Genomic DNA, 24,618 nt, shown 5'->3' with positions numbered 1-24,618 from the left:
CGGGAAACAGCCGCGTTAACATGCATAGCCTAAGCGTGATAGAAGAGTGAAATAGCCCCGCCGTGGTGGTCTAGTGGCTAAGGTACTCGGCTGCCGACCCACAGGTCGCGGGATCGAATCCCGGCTGTGGCGGCTGCATTTACGACGAAGGCGGAAATGTAGGCCCGTGTGCTCAGATTTGTGTGCACGTTAAGAAATGACGTAATATTCCGGATATTATTCCTTTCCCAATGATTTAGCTGAACGTCATCCGCCTCTACAACAGCCGGCCATGAGGGAATGCACACGCACGTGATGCTCACCCAAGTTAGACGTCGTGAAGAAATTGTGCGGAACGTAAACGCGACGACCCGACACTTTTGTTGCTTCGCGACCGAGATGACGGCGTTCCTTTCGGCGATGGACGTCGCCAACGAAAGACGTAATTGCTCTGTACACGGTGCCTCAACGCGTGAACTTGGAGTTGCGTGAAGCGAGAAGAGGACGTTCTAAACTGTGACTTCATCCCGTCGTGAATCCAGACAGAGGTGAGACCGTTTCGTTGTGTCTGCACCGTTCATTGCCCACAACGCTTAATCCTTCCTCCCCGTTCTGCGAGAGGCCGTATAACCTCTTTTGTCCGAAATTTTGGTCCGGCGCACTTTTCGAGGACGCCGCGACTGCGGGCGGGCACGCGTGCCAGCGTGTACTCGGCGACCGTTTAATGTCGCCAAAGGCTCTCGAATGAGGAAAAGTCGCAGGAGGAGGGTCTTCGTTTCTCCCGTTGGACGGCCGACCGCCGCTGCTGTTTTTGAGTTTGTTGCATCGTGTGATAGCCGCAGTGCGGTGGGGAGGGTGTGTGGAGAAAAAAAGTACGCCAAAAGTGGGTTAGGGCCGAGAGATGAAAGGCAAGCGGAGCGTTGGCCGAGCATTGCGTGCCTCGACAGCGAGAGTGGCTGGCTGCCCGGGTATACGATCGCAAACCGGCGGCCGAGGGGGCAACGACTCGGACCTCGCGGGAAACCGCGTCGCGGACCAGCAGAGAGACCCTTCACCTTTCTTCAAGTAAGTGGTCCCGGTCCTCATCGCCATGTAAACTCGGAACGCGCAGTCTTGTGCATCAGTGAAAAGCTAGAGTAGATAGATGTCTCACACCTAGTCATAACGGCTTGGAGCCAATAGTTCGTGGCCGCTTCATGCCCTGGGTTTATGCATAGACCATAATTATACACTTTCGCGGCAGTTGTAGCACCGAAATACGTAACCTTGACCGGTCTAAGCGGCCGGCACAGGAAGTGTGGGTTCGGTTGCATCACAGCTGATTACGACCGAAGGCTGGCTCCAAGCACGAGGCAAAGACAGATGGTATCGTATTCGCACGTTTCGCACTACCAGCAGTGCCTGGCAAAAGATGGCTGCTTCGTACAAGCAATGGAAATTACGGCACATAAACATCGAAGAATATTCCTAGTTATTGGTGAATTACAGCTTGCCCATAGTCTGCCGCGGTGGTATAGGGGCTATGGTGCTCGGTTACTTACGTGAAATTCCCCGGTTCGACCCGGGCCGCGGTGGTCGCATTTCAATAAGGTGGAACGACAGAGGTCAGCGGCGTACTTTGATATATCAGTGTACTGTAAAGAATACCCGATGGTCGTAGATTTCTGGAACCCTCTAGTGAGATGTGCCTCATAGTCATATCGTGGTTTAGGCACGTGGAACTGCAGAAAGTATTATTCATATTTAAAATGTGTCCGTGAACGCTATCAGCGGATCAAAAGAGCACTAGCCATCACAAAGTAAACGCCGCTTTTCGCTCGTTCGCTCGATGTCATTTGAGCTCATTATCACCTCCAAAGCCAGTCCTGAAACAGAATACTGCTAATGAAACATCGCAAGCGAATTGATAAAAAAGATGGATAATATTGAGAAAGGGGTAGATGATAGAGCGAGCGAAAAAGGCAGAAATGTAGTATCAGGGTCTTGTTTCCAAATACGCTTTTGTGCCGAATCATGGTTACAGTTTTCTGCTTCATTAAACTTCACCTTCTCCATCTCCGCGGTACTTACACTTTCTAACTGGACCATCACTGGACGAAAAGAGTTACCCAGAAACCAATGTCCCTTCCTCATCCCCCCCCCCCCTACCCCCAAAAGAACCTTTTGAGCACCATACAGCATGATCAACTCCTTAATGTACTATACACCGAGAGAACTCCACTCCACGGTCGACCGGAAATGAACTCGTCCCGTCTTATACGTTAGAAATGCGAGTTAGATTACGCTTGTCAAGCTTAAAAATCATGTGTCAGATCATAACGTTTAATCTAACGCACCTTTATTGTGTGAATAGACCCGTGCTATAAAAAAATAATAAAAAACGGTGCATGGGAAGACCCCGACGCTTCACGCAGGGCAACCTCAAGCCACACCACTCAAATTTCTAGTCCTCGATCAATAAAGATTATTCCTCCTTCTAGTGCTCCAGCAGCAATGACGACGTTACATAAATTTTTTACATGGTAATATTATAGAAAACAAATAACCGGAGAAATATTAAAAAGTTCATACTCTCCCGCAGGCCATATTTCCAGAGGGATAGAAAAGCTAATCGTATCCTTTGTAGTGGAGAACGCTGTTAAACTCGTTGCCATCAATAATGCATAGAATTGAACGTTTCCAGCGGTTCGTGAAAGTTGCATTTTGTTCGCATTGTGTGACACGACAGTGTCCAAAACTCCTATCGGCTGTTCTAGATTTTTTTTTTTCAAGAAACACCGGACTAAATACTAAGCTGTAGAGCAAACGCTGTGTTAAGTGGATTCTGCACATACTCACCACTTGTCCCCATCATCATGCTTCATCCCTCTTTCTTTTTTCCATTTCACTTAACCCCTCTGTAGCGTAGCAGGATAGAGCGCATTAGCTGAGGCTCACCTCTGCTTTCTAACAAATTTACTCTCTATTTGAAAGTTTCGAGGAACGTGTTGTGGCAGCGACGTACGTAACCACCTTGATTTTAACAGCGTAATGGGGAACGGGGACTAGAAGAAAAGTAAGGTCACAACGTGGGTGCTAACTCACAACTAATTTTTATTAGTAAAGAGCATGCCATTATAATGGTAACGAAACATTGAACAGAAAACAGATGATCATTGATATCAACATGTGCAGGTATCAACATGTGCTTAGGTATTAGAATTCCGCATGAGTTGGTGCGATGGAAAGTACACTGATACAATTATCCTCTTTCCTCAGGATGTGGAACGCTTCGATAATTTCTCTTGCTAACTGTTGATTATGACATGACACCATTTTAGGGTCGGTAAAGAATGGAATGCAATCGCACTGTTTACAATGGGCGGCGAGAGAAAATGGTTTGGTGTCTGTTAGTGATCGTTCATGCTCCCTAAGATGAATATTGATTCATCTCCCGCTCTGTTCAATGTATGATTTACCGCATGAAAGCGGGATCAGATAGCTGATGGTGATCGTGCATTTAATATACTGATAAGCGGGCTTGATGCTGCAAATGCGGTAAACGTTCCCATTTCTTCTGATTTGTGTGTCAATGCTTTTCTTCACTTCCGCGCACACAATGCAGCTTTTGTGGGGAGGAAAAAAACTAACTTTTCTTTTAGTCCGTATTTCGGAGTGCACTGTTAAAATCAAAATGAATCCGTACCAACTCGCTCAAGTTGCTATTCTCATGCACCTAACTTTCGCGCTTCACAAAAGAAAACTGTTTGCAAGAAAAGTATCAAGAAATGATATAATATCTGGGGCTTTATGCATGCCAGAACCACGATTTGATTACGTGGCATGACTTAGTGTAGGGCTCCAGAAACTAGACCATCTGATGTTATTTAGCATGCAGTGACATTGCACAGGACACGGGCCTCTCACATTTCACTCGAACCCGCTGCCTTTGGGTCAGCAGTCGAGCACTGTGACCACTGTCCAATGGAGGCGGATAAGAAGTGTGAACGAATGGTACGTGCACATAAACGTGGACCACCTCGAAGCTTGTGTACACTACAGCTGATATCAAAACACGTGTACTGTGCGATACCAGATTAGATGGTTTAAGAGTTCTGCAGCCCAACGGTACGGAGTAGTATTTCCACTAGCTAATTTTGGATAACTATGCCACATGTCTAAGCGCCCACACGGGAATCCGAGTGGTGCCGTTTATTGCTCGTACATAGGTAACCATACACTTGATGCGTTAAAAGCACCCCGCACGTGGCTGCGTATTATCAAGACGTTTCCTTGAGCGCACCCGAGTGCAGGTATACCACTATTGGGTACGCGAGGACATCACGCAATGCCTATAGCAGTGAGACGCACTGGAGTATACGACCGCACCTGCCTCGGGGGCCATCACCGAACAGTGGCCGAAAGTGGGGCGAGCTTATTCCCGAGCGTGCATTTTATCGAGCAATCCAAGCACTCGCGAACCACAGCTTCTTCTGCACTTACAAGTAGACTCAGATTCAGGAGCTGTGCCCGCGATGCCAGCGATTCCAGCATGATACATGATCACGCAGCCTCGGATTCGCTGGACGCACGAGCAGTCAACGATGCGAGATGAAGTTTGCGTCACGCAGCCGTATCGGCGCTCGCGTGGAAGAGGGGCTCCGGTGCCGTGGGTAAAGGCAGAAGCCACTCCGTCGATCTGGTTTCCCGTAATGCATTCACCGCGAAGGTGCGACGAAGCACGACGCATCCCTGGCCGCCTTCGAGCCTGTGAAACTGCGTACACCTGTTCAGGGCTGCGTGCTCTCGCACTTCGCGGAAGCGACCTGCATCTGACCTCTTCCGCCTGCAAAGCCATTTGCAGATTGTGACGCTTGCTCAAACGGGCTGCTGGGGAAACTGTTGCGTAAGAGGCTTTTAAAGATTTAGGAAAGCAACAGAAATAACGATGGCTATGTGAGAAGTAGGAAGGCTGATTCATTGAGACCAGTCTTGTGTCTGCGTTATAAGGGGGTGCCAACTCCCTATGCCTCCCATGTATTCGCCAGCGGCAGTGCCGCTTTTGCGGCTGGTGGTTACCGGGCGTCCTTGTAGAAATAAATCACGAACAGAAAATTTCTCTGTTTCATAATGCCACTGGTGACTTCCTGACATGGAGCTAATAGGCAAAAAATTGAGAAGAGAAGGGTAGCCGCGAAAGCCCTCCTTTCTCACTTCGCATGCAAGCGCAAATCGCTCGTGCCTTCTTTGAGGTCCGCTGGTCGCTTGGGCGATGCGGCCATTCGTAAAATTTATTATTATTTTTTCCTGAAAATTTATTCTAGTTTTCTGAAGAGGCAGAAATTAAGCTGACTGATTTCACAGTAAGACATAACTGGTTCGGCCCAAACAAAAACAACGCTTTCAAAGCAAGTTTTGTATAAAAAGAACATGCAAGTAGTGCTAAAGTGTCAATCTATAAAAGCAATTTTACCTTACAACTGAAATACGGACACAATGAGAAAAATTTGAACCCAGAATATGCAAACCAATGCAATAATTATCAAGAATCACGACTAGGACTCGTTCTTCACTCAATAATGTTTGTTATGACGGCGGGCAGACTTTTCCTTCATATATTTTGTGCCAAACAAGACTGAAGGTCAGAGGCACGGAGCGGCTTGAAGCGACCAGTATTTTTTCGACAAAGAAGGTCATTGGAAACAGTGTTCCAGCAAGTTGACTTGTCTTCGTCAGGACAACAGCGTTGCCTTGACGAAGAAAAATTCACTTGTCAAAATTTTTCCTCCGTCGGCATTCTCTGTAATAATTTTTAGAAGCATTTAGTCCATCACGTGTACCTAAGTGACATCATTAGAAGTGAAGACTGACAAATTTTAAATCATGGCTACAGAAATTTTATGAGCCGGAAGCAGCCTATAATTAATTGACATCATTTGAACTATGCGCTGAAAGTTAAAGAAAATAAAAGTATGTAGCCGAGCTCGAATAAGAGCCTTTCAATAAATGCATTTTCTGGACAGCAGCCTGGCTGCCGTCTTCAGCAATTAGTCAAACGGCACTGCACTTCTACCTGTTCAGTCAGGCTTTAGAGAACTGCGTTTACTCTTATGTATTCATACAAAACCAAAACATGCTAAAATGATTGGTCCAAATTTTTGTGCTACCCATTGCCTTTAGAAAACCGTAAAGAACCTTCGCAAAACTAGGAACCCCTGGGTTAGCACACCGCAGAGTCGCGGAAAATATGTGTTGCCCAATTAGGACATCTTCGACGAAAGCATGGTTGCCTTCTTCAGAGTATCTCACTGCGGCTTCCGTTCTCTGCCCACCACAACTTGCGTTTTTTTTTCTTTCCCGTAGTTGACACGCCAACCGAGCGAGATAACTGAGCGCGATCCAAGTTCTGATATCGCTGAGCGAGAGGCGAGAAGGAGCGGAGGCAACATCTACGAACGCAGGTGAAACTTCCCGCGCTTCGCCTGATTCAAAATTCACAAAATAAGAAATAAGCAAAGGTATATAAACAAAATAGATGTTCTTTGCAGGACTATTGAAGTTTTCGTATTGGTAAAAACGTGTGAAAGCCAATAAATGCGAGCATTCACATCAAGCTCACTCCGTTCAACCGGATCTCAGAATGCCGGGCTACCACTACGAGCGCGCACAATCCTTGAAACCGAAACCAGCATTGAATTTCTGGGGCCTGTCTGCGTGGCTGAGCGAGATGAAGTGGCCAAGACGTTATAGGCATGCCTGGACGAATCCGAGCAGTACGTTTATCTGTCAGGTGCTGAGCGACCGTCATAGCGGACACGTTGCTTTATCAGGTGATATATGCGCACCAAATCCCCCTGAAAAATAGATTCTCGCACTGTCGCATGTTTTGCAGAAAATCTTCGTACAGCCACGTTCTGGTGGATTGCGTCCGTGTACAGAGTGCGCGTAGAACATCAATTCTTGGCGAACCAATTGACTCGACCGACCGAGCGTTCCTGCGTCGGAAAAAAGGACACGGCATAAAGGCAAACCTAAAGGTGTAATATTTACCGACTGGATTTCTAGAGAAGGCAAGCGTGTGAGGGAGAGAAAGGAAGTTACGTGGGCAGATCAGATTAAGAAGTTTGCAGGAGTAATGAGGCAGCAGCAAGCAAAGAGTGGAATTGTCTTGCAGAGGGAGTATAGCCTGGCTGATGGTGATGACTATGTTGATTATTACGATTTAGCCTACATAACAGAATGATGAAAACAATCCTACCATATTGACAACAGTCCCTGTTAAAAAAGAAAATCAGGCAGTTTTCGCACTTTTGAACAACGTGGTACTACAACTTTATTTCAAGGCCACCTTTAGCAATGTTGATGAGACAGTATGCGTCATGCGTAAGAAGACCTTTGAGTGAATATTTCTTCATTCGTTGAGTATATTCATTACTGATAATACCTACATTCACAATACCACGCCGACCATTGTCACAGCTTTACTGGCTTCCATCTTTGCAGTAGCAGGAGTGCTTCAAGTTTTTTGTATGAAACATCGAGAATACTTGATGTCACAAGGTGCTCCTCCAGGTATCTGACGCCTAAAACTGCCGGCACAATATTCTAATCTAATATTCGACTTGAAGGTCTTTCCTCCACTCCACAAAGAGATGAAAAAATGAAAACGAGGCCCTATTGTCTTTAGAAGAACTTTTTTTGGTACATGCCTACGCAGTGACCACGCACCTCGGTTATTGTGAGGCGCGTTCATCCACATTATCGAGACGAGTCGAAATTGAATACTGAATGCAGAAGTGCTATAAGATAGGAGAGTTCATTTTCCGAGGATAAGACAATTTATACGACAAGGAGATTTAAAGATGAGAACAACGAATGATTGTGGATAGTAGTGGCGTATAACTTAGCAAGTGGTCGCCGAGCGTTTCCCTTTCACCGGTGTGTGTCACCAGACGTACGGCAAGCCGGTGCCTTGTAGAAATTGTAGAAGATGCGCTATATCCATGACTGTCAACAAAATGAGGGGGTCAGCTTTCTTATATAGTCACTAATTTCACAAATATATGTGTCCTCATCAGGACGTCCTACTTTGCAAAACTTTGTTCTGTGGTTATAAGGTAATAACTATACGCTATTGTGGCATCAGAAAATGTAATGTCAGATGGTCACGTCACTACGCGACATCACCGCCTGCTCCAAAGCAAGATGATCCCAGAGGCAATACCTACCCACATATGCGCAGAAAGCTTCCAACGCCTCCGATTTCAGAGGCAGTGCAAAATACGGAACCTCGATAGGTATATAGAGAGCTTTCGGAACGGGGAGAGGGATGAATAAAATCGACCGAGAAGATAAAAGGACAGCAAGAAGAAGACGACTTTCACCTTTGCGTCTTTTTAGGTGGATGCATGACGGACCGTGCAATTTTTTATCGCGTCATTACAGATTGATTTCGAGTAGACCTATCCCTGAGCGCGCACATGACGTGCCACTATCTCCATGTCGCTTAGAAAGCCCTTCTTGCCAAAGAGGCCCATCTCAGAGTGGCGAGGACACGCCTGAAGAATCCATGATGCGTGTAGAAGTGCGTCGTGCCTCTTATCATTTCTTTTGCCAATACACGTGATCAGATGCTCTAGTTACATTCCCAAACTTCGCGATAACCCTCCAATTGTGAATTTACAGGGCAAAAACTTCTTTTCATCCACCGATGCTCGAGTGTGCTTAGGAAGGACCGCAATGCTGACGACACTAAAACGAGGCTTGATTCTATCTACCGGGTCATCAAGGAACCTCTGTACTATTTGTTTGTCCCAGAAGTGTGCTGCTTATTTTTGGCATATTTCTGTTGTATAACAACGTAAACGTAGCGCGAAAAATACGAAGAAAGGGTACACCACAAGCGCTTACTCACAACTGAAAGCTTTAAAGCTTGAACCGAAAATATATAACACTTACTCTTGGTGCTCAACAAAATCCCGCGCATGCGCATCGCGGGCAAAACAAAATGCACTAATACAAACCAAGAACACACCTCCTGCAACCGCTCCCCACCGGTCCATTTCCTTTCCATGAGTAGCGTGACTTCCTTTTCCGATAAGGCCAAAGAAGGATTGCTAACGCACATGGAAGCCCTGGTGTAGTGGTTAAGGGACGTTCGTCACTATGTTTGTTGATAGCGGACGAGAAAGCATCAACATGAACTTTTTATTTTATGGCATGGGTGGAATGGCTGACGGCGCACGGATACGCTACCGTGTGCAGCGCCGTTGAGTCGAACGTCGCGGCCAACCCAGCAGTCAGGGTCGCAACTCCGGAGGTCCAGGATCAGGCCATGGCTCCCGAGGACCACGCCCAGTAGGCTTCGCCCACGAACCTGCTCCCGGCCACTGCACCCAGGCAGGAGCCGTTCAGCAGGCCCTGTCCTTGGACCTTGTACAGGCCGACGGACTCGACCTCGACCGGACACACCAGAGCTCGACCTGGCCGACACGTACGGGTCCCACGTCCGGCTCAGGAACGCTCCCAGGAACTCGTCCTCTCGAGCGGCGCACTGCTTCGTCTGCCTTCGTGGCCTCAGCTCTCGAGCAGCGGTGGCGGAGATGCCTGGACCAGCGTGACCTCGGACCTCGTTTCCAAGCTTTTGATCACCTTCCGGGCGTAGCGGTTCCACGTGCGGGTTCTGGCCAGCACAGCACCGTCTGTGCCGTGCTGAAATGCTGCTCGCTACAGCTGCGGTGCGGCAGCTCACTCACCGGCGTTCGTCGCCTTGGCCAGGGCACAGCCAGGTACCCTCGGGTGCGCACCTCGTGAGCTCGCGGCCCACTTCCGAGGCTGGTGCGTCGCTCGGTACGGCTCGGCGCCACTCGGCGATCCTTGATTCAGGCAGCAACTCCCCTGGCATCTGAATCCTCGGCCACCCTGAACCTCGCCCGGCTCCATGGTCCTCCGTACACACGCCCGCGTCTCGCCCGGCAGAAGATCTCGCTCGTCCCTTGCCGAAGTGCGACGCTCTGGTGACACTGGCGCTTGATGGCATGGGTGCGGCTACGGAGCAGTTAACCCGCATCGGAGACGCGATGCTCCATGCGGGGAATGGCCAGCCCGTCCAGCGAACAGCTTGCGTCGAGACGCGATGCTCGGCGCAACCGCGACCATTAGCCAGGCCACGTTCATCGCTGTGCCGAACGGCTGACTGTGGAGACGCCTCGCCGAGATCCGCGATGCCCTCGGCAAGGAAGAGAACAGCAGGCCAGGCCGCGCCTCGAGATGCAGTACTCGTGCCGGCAATGTCGCCTCAGCTGGTAGTTGGACGGCAGCAGCGTGGACGGCCGCGTTCCCTGGCCGGAACCTGGATCGCCTGCGTCCGACGCTTCGGCCCGCTGTCTTCCGTCTCTCACTTTCAATGCTTTAACTTTCACTCACTTTCGGCACAGCACTGTCTGTGCCATGCTGAAATGCTGCTCGCCACAGCTGCGGTGCGGCAGCTCAGTCACCGGCGTTCCTCGCCTTGGCCAGGGCACCGCCAGGTACCCTCGGGTGCACAGCTCATGAGCTCGCGGCCCACGTCCGAGTCTGGCGCATCACTCGGAACCGCTCGGCGATCCTAGATTCAGCCAGCAACTTCCCTGGCACCTGGATCCTCGGCCACCCTGGACCTCGCCCGGTTCCGTGCTCCTCTGTGCGCACTCCCGCGTCTCGCCCGGCAGAACATCTCGCTCGTCTCTTGCCGAAGTGCGACGCTCTGGTGACACCGGCGCTTGATGGCGTGGCTGCGGCCACGGAGCAGTCAACCCGCATCGGAGACGCGATGCTCCATGCGGGGCATGGCCAGCCCGTCCAGCGAAGAGCGTGCGCCGAGACGCGATGCTCGACGCAACCGTGACCGTTAGCCAGGCCACGTTCATCGCTGTGTTGAACGGCTGACCGTGGAGACGCCTCGCCGAGATCCGCGATGCCCTCGGCAAGGAAGAGAACAGCAGGCCAGGCCGCGCCCCGAGATGCAGTACTCGTGCCGGCAATGCCGCCCCAGCTGGTAGTTGGATGGCAGCAGCGTGGACGGCCGCGTTCCCTGGCCGGAACCTGGATTGCCTGCGTCCGACGCTTCGGCCCGCTGTCTCCCGTCTGCCGCTGCTCCGGCTCGTCCCCAGCCACAAAGCCTACTGCCACGTAATGGTCGCACGTGGCCCAATCGTGGCACGCCACCTCTATGGGCCACCACTGGTCATGAGCTGATTGGCGCACAGTTGACTCGTAATCGCACGTGCCTTCTTCTCTTCTTCATTTCTTGTTGTCGCCTTCGTGCCACCTGCTCACCGCTCGTCTTCTTCAGTTCTGGTTTGATGCTCCTCGGCGTCTTCAAGTCCTTTCCTTACAATATCCCCCTGCTCAAGAAAGTTGTTTAGGGGGAAAACAACTTTTCTCACACAACAATGAACAGACGTCGCTCTTCGAGGAGGAGCCTTTCAGCCTCCATGCGAGCTATTTCACGCTCATGCTCCGCCTGTGCTGCTAGACGTGCCTCCTCTCGATCTTTCGCTATCTGGTTCCTCATTTCTTTTGTTCTCAGCGCTCACCCATGCCAGTAAAGCCTCTCCACTCAGTTCCATCTCCTTCCCTAGCTCAACTAGCTTTCTCTTGTCGTCCATTCTCGTCCACCACACACAAACAACGTGAGGCTCTCAGAGGTAACGCGAGAGCTTGATCCTGGCAGGCTCGCCATTTATTGTAGTGGTTAAGGGACGTTCGTCACTATGTTTGTTGATAGCGGACGAGAAAGCATTAACATGAACTTTTTATTTTATGGCATGGGTGGAATGGCTGACGGCGCACGGATACGCTACCGTGTGCAGCGCCGTTGAGTCGGACGTCGCGGCCAACCCAGCAGTCAGGGTCGCAACTCCGGAGGTCCAGGATCAGGCCACGGCTCCCGAGGACCACGCCCAGTAGGCTTCGCCCACGAACCTGCTCCCGGCCACTGCACCCAGGCAGGAGCCGTTCAGCAGGCCCTGTCCTTGGACCTTGTACAGGCCGACGGACTCGACCTCGACCGGACACACCAGAGCTCGACCTGGCCGACACGTACGGGTCCCACGTCCGGCTCAGGAACGCTCCCAGGAACTCGTCCTCTCGAGCGGCGCACTGCTTCGTCTGCCTTCGTGGCCTCAGCTCTCGAGCTGCGGTGGCGGAGATGCCTGGACCAGCGTGACCTCGGACCTCGTTTCCAAGCTTTTGATCACCTTCCGGGCGTAGCGGTTCCACGTGCGGGTTCTGGCCAGCACAGCACCGTCTGTGCCGTGCTGAAATGCTGCTCGCTACAGCTGCGGTGCGGCAGCTCACTCACCGGCGTTCGTCGCCTTGGCCAGGGCACAGCCAGGTACCCTCGGGTGCGCACCTCGTGAGCTCGCGGCCCACTTCCGAGGCTGGTGCGTCACTCGGTACGGCTCGGCGCCACTCGGCGATCCTTGATTCAGGCAGCAACTCCCCTGGCATCTGAATCCTCGGCCACCCTGAACCTCGCCCGGCTCCATGGTCCTCCGTACACACGCCCGCGTCTCGCCCGGCAGAACATCTCGCTCGTCCCTTGCCGAAGTGCGACGCTCTGGTGACACTGGCGCTTGATGGCATGGGTGTGGCTACGGAGCAGTTAACCCGCATCGGAGACGCGATGCTCCATGCGGGGAATGGCCAGCCCGTCCAGCGAACAGCTTGCGTCGAGACGCGATGCTCGGCGCAACCGCGACCATTAGCCAGGCCACGTTCATCGCTGTGCCGAACGGCTGACTGTGGAGACGCCTCGCCGAGATCCGCGATGCCCTCGGCAAGGAAGAGAACAGCAGGCCAGGCCGCGCCTCGAGATGCAGTACTCGTGCCGGCAATGTCGCCTCAGCTGGTAGTTGGACGGCAGCAGCGTGGACGGCCGCGTTCCCTGGCCGGAACCTGGATCGCCGGCGTCCGACGCTTCGGCCCGCTGTCTTCCGTCTCTCACTTTCAATGCTTTAACTTTCACTCACTTTCAGCACAGCACTGTCTGTGCCATGCTGAAATGCTGCTCGCCACAGCTGCGGTGCGGCAGCTCAGTCACCGGCGTTCCTCGCCTTGGCCAGGGCACCGCCAGGTACCCTCGGGTGCACAGCTCATGAGCTCGCGGCCCACGTCCGAGTCTGGCGCATCACTCGGCACCGCTCGGCGATCCTAGATTCAGCCAGCAACTTCCCTGGCACCTGGATCCTCGGCCACCCTGGACCTCGCCCGGTTCCGTGCTCCTCTGTGCGCACTCCCGCGTCTCGCCCGGCAGAACATCTCGCTCGTCTCTTGCCTAAGTGCGACGCTCTGGTGACACCGGCGCTTGATGGCGTGGCTGCGGCCACGGAGCAGTCAACCCGCATCGGAGACGCGATGCTCCATGCGGGGCATAGCCAGCCCGTCCAGCGAAGAGCGTGCGCCGAGACGCGATGCTCGACGCAACCGTGACCATTAGCCAGGCCACGTTCATCGCTGTGTTGAACGGCTGACCGTGGAGACGCCTCGCCGAGATCCGCGATGCCCTCGGCAAGGAAGAGAACAGCAGGCCAGGCCGCGCCCCGAGATGCAGTACTCGTGCCGGCAATGCCGCCCCAGCTGGTAGTTGGATGGCAGCAGCGTGGACGGCCGCGTTCCCTGGCCGGAACCTGGATTGCCTGCGTCCGACGCTTCGGCCCGCTGTCTCCCGTCTGCCGCTGCTCCGGCTCGTCCCCAGCCACAAAGCCTACTGCCACGTAATGGTCGCACGTGGCCCAATCGTGGCACGCCACCTCTATGGGCCACCACTGGTCATGAGCTGATTGGCGCACAGTTGACTCGTAATCGCACGTGCCTTCTTCTTCTCTTCTTCATTTCTTGTTGTCGCCTTCGTGCCACCTGCTCTCCGCTCGTCTTCTTCAGTTCTGGTTTGATGCTCCTCGGCGTCTTCAAGTCCTTTCCTTACACCTGGCTTTAATAGGCCTATCTGTTTTCCTTCCTGTTGTATTTTCATGTTATTTTATGTATATATCCTTATTCACTTTGAATATTTGAAACAATGTTAGGGTGTTTGATTAATATAGAATCTCGATATCATGTTGATGTCCTTCTTAACCTGCAATGGAAGCTTAGCACATAAGAAGCAGGCTACCAAGTTCGAGGGCGTGGGTTCGAATTCCGGCAATGGCGGTCGCATTTTGATGGGGGCGAAATGCATTGATTGATTTGTGGGGTTTAACATCCAAAACCACCATATGATTATGAGAGACGCCGTAGTGGAAGGCTCGAGAAATTTTGACCACCTGGGGTTCTTTAACGTGCACCCAAATCTGAGCACACGGGCCTACAACATTTCCGCCTCCATCGGAAATGCAGCCGCCACAGCCGGGATTCGAACCCGCGATCTGCGGGTCAGCAGCCGAGGGGCGAAATGCAGAGTGCAACCGCGTGCGTAGACCTAGGTGCAGGTTAAAAAACCAAGGATGATGGAAATTAGTCTAAAATGCACCACCGAGGCGTGCCTCATAATCACATCTTTGTTTTGTCACGTAAAAACTCCACAATTGCTGATGAAGTTTCTCTTGCGCTCACTGTACATCGCTGTTTTAAATGCAAAGCATTTCTTAGCGAACTTCGGCGAGTTTGCGCGTATCTGTCTATCTAGCCGCCTACGACTTTTAGCTCTCCTGGCCGTTTGGATAATTGTATCAATGCCAAACTTGGTATGGCATAACATGACTATATGACGAGCACATTTCACTAGTCATAACATAAAAATGATGATATGTATGTCATGAAGGTCATGATTTATATTTCATGATATTGCTGCTCTTGCGGTGGTTTTGTTTACATGACATGTTGGAAAACTCGTATGGTATGACATGATTACATGGCGAACACAAGCGACAGACCCTAACATGAAAATATTGACATGCGTGTCATGTAACAACATGACTACATGCCACGCTCATGATGCGCTCTGGGCCGTTTCGCTAGCGTCACATATACCAAATTTGGTATCACGGTACGTGAATGAATGCCGAAGGTATGTGACTGCTGAAAACATAATAATCATCAGTGTAGGTGCGTGTCATGCAACAACATGACTACATTCCAGGCCCATGATGCGCTCGCAGCCGTTTCACTAGCTTCACATATGCCAAATTTGGCATCACGTGACGTGAATAGATGACGAAGGTAAACGACACATCCAAAAAAGATGATCACGACACAGAAGTCGTGAACAGCATAATTTACCTCCACCGCATAACGTTGTGATGATTTGGAAATGGCACACCAACCTTCCTCATTCGTGCTTCGCATATCATCGATTCCCACAGTACGTGGGATCTGCCAATTTTTTCCTTTCCAACCAGTGCTTCGTTCTCACAAAATGTTTCATTGGCCTTGTGCTTTCGAACATTTTTTTCAATGTTACTATAAAAACTGTCTGCAGTTTCCGACTACTCATATGTGGTCGCTTAGCGCTAATAGACTCGAAATACATGTCAGCGCACTCTTTGGATTTGCCTTTGTGGCAGTTTAAGTGCGGTGTGAATAAAAGGGGCCGATTAGGTATAGTCCTTATCGGCAACATGATGATGCTACACCATGAAAGTCGCTCTTGTTGAGCATGACGACCCGTATTCTGTTTGCTATACAACGTTATTGATGTGAGTTACTGCCGGCTATCATGGACAAAATTGTCATTTATTGTTGCTGTTGGATCCACTTGCGCAATTACGTAGGCGTACCACACCATTGGTCCCGCTACTAGCCAGCTATAGGCTACGGAACCAAACACGCATTTGCGAATTTTCAGCTACGTGCATAGCAAAGTTAAAATATAAAAAACTGCACCCAAGCTTGTGGGCTATATAGAAACAGAGAACCACCGCACAAGGAACGTAAGATAGACAAAGGTCTTCGATAGCAAACCTTTTGGGGCATACACCATATAGCTAAAGAACCTTGTGGGTATGAACCCAATATGTAGGGAGAGTACTTAGGAATTACTCATTGGATTTGCAAAGGGGTGTATGTTCTGATAGCCGCAGTGTCGGCATTTTTTTACATAAATCAAAGCCCATGTTGGAAGACCCACGGTGATCAGGAACTCCCTGTGCTACCGCGCCGTTTGCAGTTCATGCGCAACATTTGCGGCAAGGTTTTGTCTCTCACTATTTTAAGATATTTCAGGAAGCCGGTCAGTAGTGGTTTTACTGGCGAAAGAGGCTAAAGTCAACAGTGGTTCGAAGAAGAGTTTTCGAGTGCACACACGAATGGAGGTTTACGATTGCAGGACTATAAGACACACATAAGTGCGCTATGATGCAAAAGTAAACAGGAATAGAACAATAGTATGGTTGCGCATGACTGGTCGAGCATCACTGGCGTTTGAGAAGTTGGCACGAATTCCCGATACGGCTCTGTCCACGTTTCGTTTGCACTGGCCATCATGACCATTTCCCAAGTCGCTGAACTAGCTACTCCCTTCCCCGCTCCCCGCCACACACACACACACAAACACACACACACACACACACACACACACACACACACACACACACACACACACACACACACACACACACACACACACACACACACACACACACACACACACACACACACACACACACACACACACACACACACACACACACACACACACACACACACACACACACACACTTTTATTGACTTCTATAGGAGCGTCCACAACGCTTGCCAGGAGAGAAGCACAATCTGCGACAGAGCCAGGAACAACTCTGGTTGGCTGACCCACACAAAGGAAAGGTGATGAAGAATGAAAGAGGGGAGTACGTAGCGACCTTACAAAGTGACTGTCTAAAACCGCTGTGTAAGACAAGTCGTAACTCGTCATTTAGTTCGGTTTGCTGAAGAAACCGCAGCAATGACCTCATAGCCACTGGCGCTGAAGACTGGGTATGTCAGTGCCCTAAGAATCCGTCCTCTGAGAGAGATGAGTAAATGATGGCCACGATGAAAACTCACGCGTAAGAGGAGTGCGTCGAAGCATGTTTTGAAATCGCCACTTGCGGAAAGCTGAGCTTCAGAATCACGTCGCTTTGTACCAGGTCGCCAGCAGCGTATAGACTTTCTTCAGCGCGCACAAAGCGGGTCATTACGCCGAGGTACGAAGGTAGAATAGCAACAAGATAGGACGACCAAACTAGAGGCGCGCCTCCTGGTGTGCCGCGTAAAATACTGAATCTTTGGTAAGGCGTCCAGAGAGAAAGAGAAAGAGAGAGAGAGAGAACTACATAGCTGCCTCCTTTGCGCTTGAATGCACCTCCGTCAGCTGCATACCCTCTCGGGTCTGCCCTGTATCGCCTTGTTGTCGGTCGACACACCGAAAGTTTTCTCGGCCATGCGTGCAGCTCGATGACTTCGAGGACCCGCTCAACGCGAGAGTGTAGGGAAAAGAGAGCACGGTTGCTTCTCTCACTTTATTCCGGCTGAACGACGGGTGCATTATTTCCTTCTGCTCATCGAACGACAAAGTTAGTGCACGCGCACAGGTCTCGCAACGGTGTCGAGGATGATTGCGGCGTGACTCTGTAGCAAACGTCGCTGATGGTGTTCGTGACGATGCTCTCCGCTGTTCTCCACATTAGTGAATAATTGTCGCCTTAACCAAAATTGAAGTGGGCGAAGCAGTGAGCTCCAAGTCTTGGTTTGCCAGAAAAGCCTCGCATGCATTAAATTATCCGATGGCTGTTGTACTTGCAGTCAAAATTTGAATCCTACGTGATTGGCTACTTTTGTTGCCATTAGCCTAATAATAATAATAATAATAATAATAATAATAATAATAATAATAATAATAATAATAATAATAATAATAATAATAATAATAATAATAATCTATGTACGCAGATGAATAAATGCATCTCCGACTTGCCTTCGCAATGCTCGATTTTATTTCATGTTATGCCTGCAAATTTTTTTCATTTCATCGCTCAACCTAACTCTATGTCATCGTTGGCATTCGCACTTTTCATCTTTTGGTATCCCCTCCGTCGCTCTAGGTCATCATCGGCTGTCTGCCCATCTCATGACGTCACCTTCAGATGTTCAGTTTTCCCCTTATTATAACCTAGAATGTCGGCTATCTCTGTTTGCTACCTTGTTTCTGCGGTCGTCCCATCTCTCTGTGTTATGAGCATCATCTTTCGCTCCGTTGTATGTTGGGCCTTTTTTACCTTCTCTTCAAGCTTTTTGTTATTATTTGTCAAGTTTCTGCTCCATATGTTTGAGTAGTTTCTGCTCTATTGTGTCAATATGCAAGGGCTGTAGACTATCTGCTCTAGTGGCAGTTGTAAATTATCGATCATAAGTTTGATGTCTATTACATACACATCAGCTTATCTTTGTCCCCCGGTCAGCTTTAAGCTTCGCTACTTCTACAAATTCTAAGATGACCAATTCTAGCTCTGTCACCGGACCACTTGGCATTATGTATTTTCGTTTCAGTATTTATCTTGAACCCGATTTAAAATTTGTCCTGTAGCAAAAGATGCCAGTGGCCTCAGTGAAACTTTTTTGCATCTTTTGTAGTCTATTTCATAAGTCCCACGATCGTGCGCAACAGAGTTCCATGAATATATGTTCCCTTACCCTAGTATCCTCCTCAGTACTGCTTCTTCCGTTATGAGTGTTATTCGAGGAATGGTGTGAAACCTGGTAGTATTTCTGATAATTATAGAAATGCTGTAAGTTGTGTGCAGGGTTGTAAGCTGCCGCCACCTAGCCCTGACTTTTGGAATGAGAGAATTCCTCGCTCGTAATTAGCACGCCTAATCGCCACAATAAGTGTTATTTCTTCTTACAATCACTACATGTCGACGACGGCCAGTGAAATACTGCTTGTTGCATCACGCGGGCCTCATGCAGTGGCAGGCTGATCATCAGTGACGGTTGATGCACGGGAACAACTAGTATGGCTGAACCCACGGGAGCGCGACGTACAGCGTGATCCGCATGCAGTTTCTAACAGACACCGTAACGACTTGTAAATCAGTAGAGTAAGGATATAATAATGGGCGTGAAGGGCAAGTAATGGTTACGCTATGTTCCATATTTACTCATCTTGTGCAACCTATATATTCCGAACAAAGTGACACACTCTTGTGTCACTAGTGAACTCGTCATCATTCAGCCAACATGCTGGTTCATGTTGGCTGAATGATGACGGTTGTCCACTAGTGTCAGGTAGTGTTAACTAACCTATGTTAAAGCTGGCTATATAATGTGGATTTATTTAGGCTATTTGCCACTTTCTCTTCACTAAATATCAGTAAAATAACAATCTCGCACAGAAATATTCAAAAGACCCACGTTCCGTAATACATTCTCTGAAGACTAATATTGAAGGTGAACGCCACCTGGATTTAGGGGTAAAGTTTCTTAAGGTCGAGGCTTGTCCGTCGATGGCATTGGCGTTCACCGTAGCCGATCACATGCAGGGTGAGTGAGTAAGTGAGTGAGTGAGTGAGAACAACTTTATTATGGTCCAGTGCAGACGCTGAGGTTGCCACGCGTCACCCGGCTACTCCCACGTGCGGATCGGCAGGTCAAGCCTGACGGCCCTGTCGCTAGCACACTGGACGGCCAGGATTTGGTCCTGAAGTTCTAGGCTGTGCAGAAGCGCATCCCACTCGGGTTTGCTATAAGTCGGCCCAAGCGACCCGCACTCCTAGAGCATGTGTGCTAATGTAGGGGTCTGCCTGCAAGCGGTGCAGGCGGCATCGGGGAATTTGTAGGATAAATTGCGTTTAGGTATGCTAACGACGGGTACGAATGGGTTTGAAGTAAGCGCAACGAGACGGCCTGTGCTCTATTGAGTTTTGAATGTGGCATTGGGAATGCCCGCCTCGTTATGTAATGATACCTCGTAATCTCGTTGTGTGTAGTAGGTGTGTCTTTATGTCCCACGTCGTCGGCACTGGAGCCGTCGCCCAGGTCGAGAGCAGCGCGGTCAGTGAGCGCGGCCGCTGCTGTGTGGGTCGACTCGTTCGGGTTCCGTGCAACGCCGTTTACGGAGCCGACATGCGCGGGGAACCAATGTATGGTGTGAGGGACAATCGTATCGCTGGTGGAGCTGTTCAAGATACTGGCTGCCCGTGTTGATATGCGGCCCTTTTGAAAGGCTCTGACTGCGGATTTGGAGTCGCTGTACACCTCTTGGCACCGACTATTTAGCGGAGCGAGTGCGATGGCCACTTGTTCGGCCACCTGGGGGTTCATGGTGCGTACCGTGGCGCTGTCCGTAGTCGAGCCCATCTGGTCCACGACCACCGCTGCGAACTTTTTGCCGTCTCGATATGCTGCAGCGTCAACAAAACTCGCATTTACGCCACCTTTTCCCTGTTGCTTCAGCAGAGCCGTCGCCCTTGCCCGACGACGTCCCTTGTTGTGTACAGGGTAAGTGTTGCGGGGTATTGGGGCAACAATGACGTTTTCCTGTATATGTTTTGATATACGCACGCTATTTGTTTCCAGCTCCATAGGGTTAAAACCTAGCTCACCAAGGATGCGCCGACCAGCCGTCATAGTGGACAAGCGAGGCAGCTGCGAGCGTTGCTGCGTTTCCGCTATCTCGGCAGCAGAGTTGTGCACACCGAGCGCGAGCAAGTTCTCGGTGTGTGTGCGTACGGGAAGCCCCAGTGCTTTCTTGACTATTTTTCTGATAATCACGTCGAGCTTGTCCCACTCCGACCTAAGCCAGTTGTGCATGGCAACGCTGTAGGTAAAGTGGCAGAGCACAAACGCATTCATGAGCCTTAGCAAATTGTCTTCCTTAAGGCCTCTACGTCTCCCGGAGACTCTTTTGACGAGCCGAGAAGCGTTGTCAGTCTTCGCGACAATCTTCCGCAGAGCGGTGCCATTGCCACCCTTCGCTGCAATAAACATGCCGAGGATCCGGATGGTGTCTACCCTCGGGATTTCCTCCCAGTCACTCGTGTAAATGTGTATATCGCTTTCTTCGACGGGTTTACATCCCTTAGGCCGGCCACCTTGTTCTTTTCTATAGAGCAGGAGCTCCGAATTGGCGGGGGAGCATCTGAGTCCCGTTTGGCGCAAGTACGATTCCACCTCGGTGACTGCTTCTTGAAGGGCATCTTGCACTCGGCCTTCGATGCCGCCAAGGCACCAGATTGTGACGTCATCAGCGTAGATGGTATGCTTGATGGCGTCCACGCTAGCCAGTCTTTTCGACAGTCCGAACATGTAGAGATTGAAAAGCACCGGAGAAATCATAGACCCCTAGGGCGTGCCTCTATGTCCGAGTGGTACGTCTTCAGAGAAGAAGTTCCCGATGCGCAGCATCGCTTTTCTTCCAGACAAGAAGGACTTGATGTAGTTGTACAGCCTGGGCCCAAGCTCCAGTTTCGCCACAGTCTCCAAGATGAATTCGTGCTTGATGTTGACAAAGGCCTTCTCTAGGTCTAGGCCAAGAAGAGCCTTGGTATCTCTAGAGTATCCATCAAGAACTTGGTGCTTAATGAGCAGCATTGCATCCTGCGTTGAAAGGCCGGTACGAAACCCGATCACAGTGTGCGTATAAATCTCATTTCCCTCCAGGTAGTCGTTAAGTCTGTTGAGAATCGCGTGCTCTACCACCTTATTCACGCAAGACGTGAGGGAGACGGGGCGAAGATTCTCAACGCGAGGAGACTTACCTGACTTGGGAATCAGTAGGGTGTCAGCTAGCTTCCATTCTTCAGGAACCCTTCCCGTTTACCATGCTTCATTGATGAAACCAGTTGGACTTTCTATGGATGCGTCGTCGAGGTTTCTGTGGGCTTTGTTAGTGATCCCGTCTGGCCCTGGTGCCGACTTGCGATTGAGCATTTGTATCACTCTCCTGATTTCAGCCTCTGAAAAGTCTTCGTCTATTTAAGGTAGAGGAGGGCCGCGATACTCTGGGAACACGCCGTCTTCGCCCTCTATTTCGACCGGCAGGTTCTTGGAAACTAATCAGGTAACAATTTCGTCAACCCCCTGTTCTTTGGTGCCTTCGTGAAGGGCATGGGCTAAAGTGTGATTCTGGTTGGCTCTAGTGCTGTGCTCGTCCAAGAGGTGCTTCAGAAGGTGCCAGGACTTGCCATTTCTGATTTGACCGTCGACGGACTCGCGCAGCTCATCCCACTGCTGTTTGCACAGTGTGTCGCAATGTTGTTCGATTTCTTTGTTCCACTTTGATATTCTTTGCCGCAGCCTACAGTTGTGCCTCTGCTTCTTTCATCGAGAAAATAGAGCTGTCTTGGCTTCGAGCAGGTGGGCAATCTCTCCACATTTAAATCTGTCTTTATCTTCTTGGTGGCAGCGGTGGTATTTCTGCGAATGCCCTCACACCATTCCTCGAAATTGTCAGGAGCACTGGCCCTTGTACCGCGAATGCTGCGAAAAAGATCTCAGTCAACCACCGTGAACTCTCGGACTCTGCTGCGGTTCACTATAATAGAACTTTGCAGAACGTAGTGGTCGCTCCCAAAATCCATGGCGGTGTTGGCTCATGTACTCTTTTCGACATTCTTGATAAAAGCGAGGTCTGGCGTCGTGTCTCTGGTCGCAGAGTTGCCTATCCACGTAGGAAAAGCCTTATCAGTAATTAAGGCAAGGTCTAGTTCGGTGGCGTCCTGCCAGAGGTCGCGACCTTTTCTCGTCTCATACACGTATCCCCATAAGCCATGTGGGGCATTGAAGTCACCGGCCAATTCAACTGCCCTCTCGAGCAACGTCTTGAACTGCTGGTGCCTGTGCCTAGGGTTACTGTAGACATTCAATACAAAAACACTGTTTTTCCGCTGATTGCGCCGTGTTGTGTCAAGTAGAATCTCTACCATTACATATTCGATATTGCATCTGGCCATCTTCAAGTTGTGGGTGACGTGTGTCAGCTTTTTACTAATTAGTGTGCAGACACCGCGTCCTCCTCACTGGCCAGGGACTGCCCGGTAACCAGAAAGGGACGCTGGAGAGGCTAAGGTCTCTTGAAGGGCTATAATTTGAGGTTTCTTCGTTATTGTTCTAAAGTACTGCTGCAGGATTGCTCTTTTACCAGCGTACCCCCTGCAGTTCCATTGCAAAATATAGACAGTGTCTTTATTGTTATCCATTGTGGATTCTACTTTGATCTCCGCCCTGGGGGGTCAGGGTGGCTCGAAAAATCTGTTCCTCCTCATAATTAACTCCTAGGCTATTGACGCGTACGGGAATGGCCACTTCCACGTTGCCAGGTGACGCACCCTGTGGCGCAGATTTAGGCAGTTTAGCGTAATTTTCTAGTGCAATGATGCGCTAGTTTATTGCACTAAGCCCCTCTACTGGGTCACTGAGTGCAGCCTGCATCTGCCTAACACTCTCCGTGAGGCTAGCTACACTCCCTGCCACCATCTTAATGTTCTCTGTATTTGTAACCAGCATTTGCTTAATCTCCTCGACTTGAGACTCTGTGTTCTTAAGCTTGCTTACTACCGCTCTGAGTTTGGTTGCCATGGGCCCATCTCCAATAAGGGCTGGAACCAGCATATCTGTGGTTTCGCCTTCAGTATTGCTGGGCATCGTGCTCAGCATTTTTTTAAACTCCGCCATTTCATTTGCCAATTTAGTAAGCGTATCTTTAAGCTGGGCGTTTCCCTTTTTCAATCGTAGTATCTCCGTGTCTCTAGCATGCTCTGGGGACGGGTCGCATTGCATGGGTTGCTTGCCGTCATTACTACGAACCCTGTCAGCCCAGGTTAGGTTTGACTTGCCCCTGCTCTGGTCCTCGATGTCATGGACTACCCCGGACAGCTGGACACCCCGTATGTGTGCGCAGTGTGCCCTGGGCGAGGGGTCCGGTCTGGTGCTCGGTGCGTCAGTCTTTCCCTGGCTAGGTCCGATACTGGATCCGAAACGGGCACCGGAGCTGGGACGTGGTCTGGTGCCACCCCTGGATTGAGACCGCGTCCTGGACATAGAACGGGCCCTGGATCTCGAACGGGATCCGAGATGCAACCTGGACGTGGAACGACTCCTGCAACTGCCTCTGATTCTGGATCTCCCTCGTGATTTGAATCGGCCTCCATGAGCCGATGGTTCGGGCTGGCCCTGCTGACGACAGTCGTTGAGCTCGAGGACGCCATCGACATTGACGGATGGAGACCTCTCCCGAAGGGCGCGGACCCTCAGGCCTCGCCTGCGCCTGACGATATAGGGTATCTGATACCGGCGCTGGCATTCTCTGGATGCGGTGAGGTGCTTTGCGCCACACAAACTGCATATTGGTTCACAAACATGATCCTCTTCTTGCTGGATAGCTTGTCTGCAAGCCTTGCAGACTGAAGCGTCGGGCGTCGGGCAGACGTCACAGCGGTGTCCTAGTCGGCTGCAGGCATAGTAAACATCAACTTGCTTCCTGTATAAAGTGCACTTGATGAGGGTGCCGCCATAGGAAACATAATTGGGAACCTTGTACACGTCAAACAGCACTATGATGACGCCAGTATTCTTGATTCTTTTTTTCTCCGAGGGCTAGTGGATTTCTTGCGTTGACAATCTTTCGGTCGATGGCTCCTGGATCATCACTAAGAGAGATCCAATGGATGACTCCCTTGCAGGTGGCATGCGGAGCAGGCACATATGCAC

At 50.5% G+C, this 24,618-nt stretch overlaps 1 protein-coding gene across 1 annotated transcript in view; it reads left to right on the top strand.

The window, feature by feature from the left end:
- The first annotated feature begins 851 nt into the window (after nt 1-851).
- The window catches only part of LOC142796386 (uncharacterized), a 39,718-nt gene continuing 15,951 nt past the window's right edge, over nt 852-24,618 (top strand). Inside the window, exon 1 of the mRNA XM_075886858.1 lies at nt 852-1,044. Within this exon, the coding sequence (XP_075742973.1) occupies nt 881-1,044 (164 nt within the window). The 5' untranslated portion in view covers nt 852-880. The remainder of the gene's footprint in view (nt 1,045-24,618) is intronic.

Source organism: Rhipicephalus microplus, chromosome 2 (genome assembly GCF_043290135.1).
Source record: "Rhipicephalus microplus isolate Deutch F79 chromosome 2, USDA_Rmic, whole genome shotgun sequence".
NCBI classification, from domain to species: domain Eukaryota; kingdom Metazoa; phylum Arthropoda; class Arachnida; order Ixodida; family Ixodidae; genus Rhipicephalus; species Rhipicephalus microplus.
The sequence above is the reverse complement of the archived record's forward strand: the minus strand, read 5'-3'. Positions and strand labels throughout refer to the sequence as shown.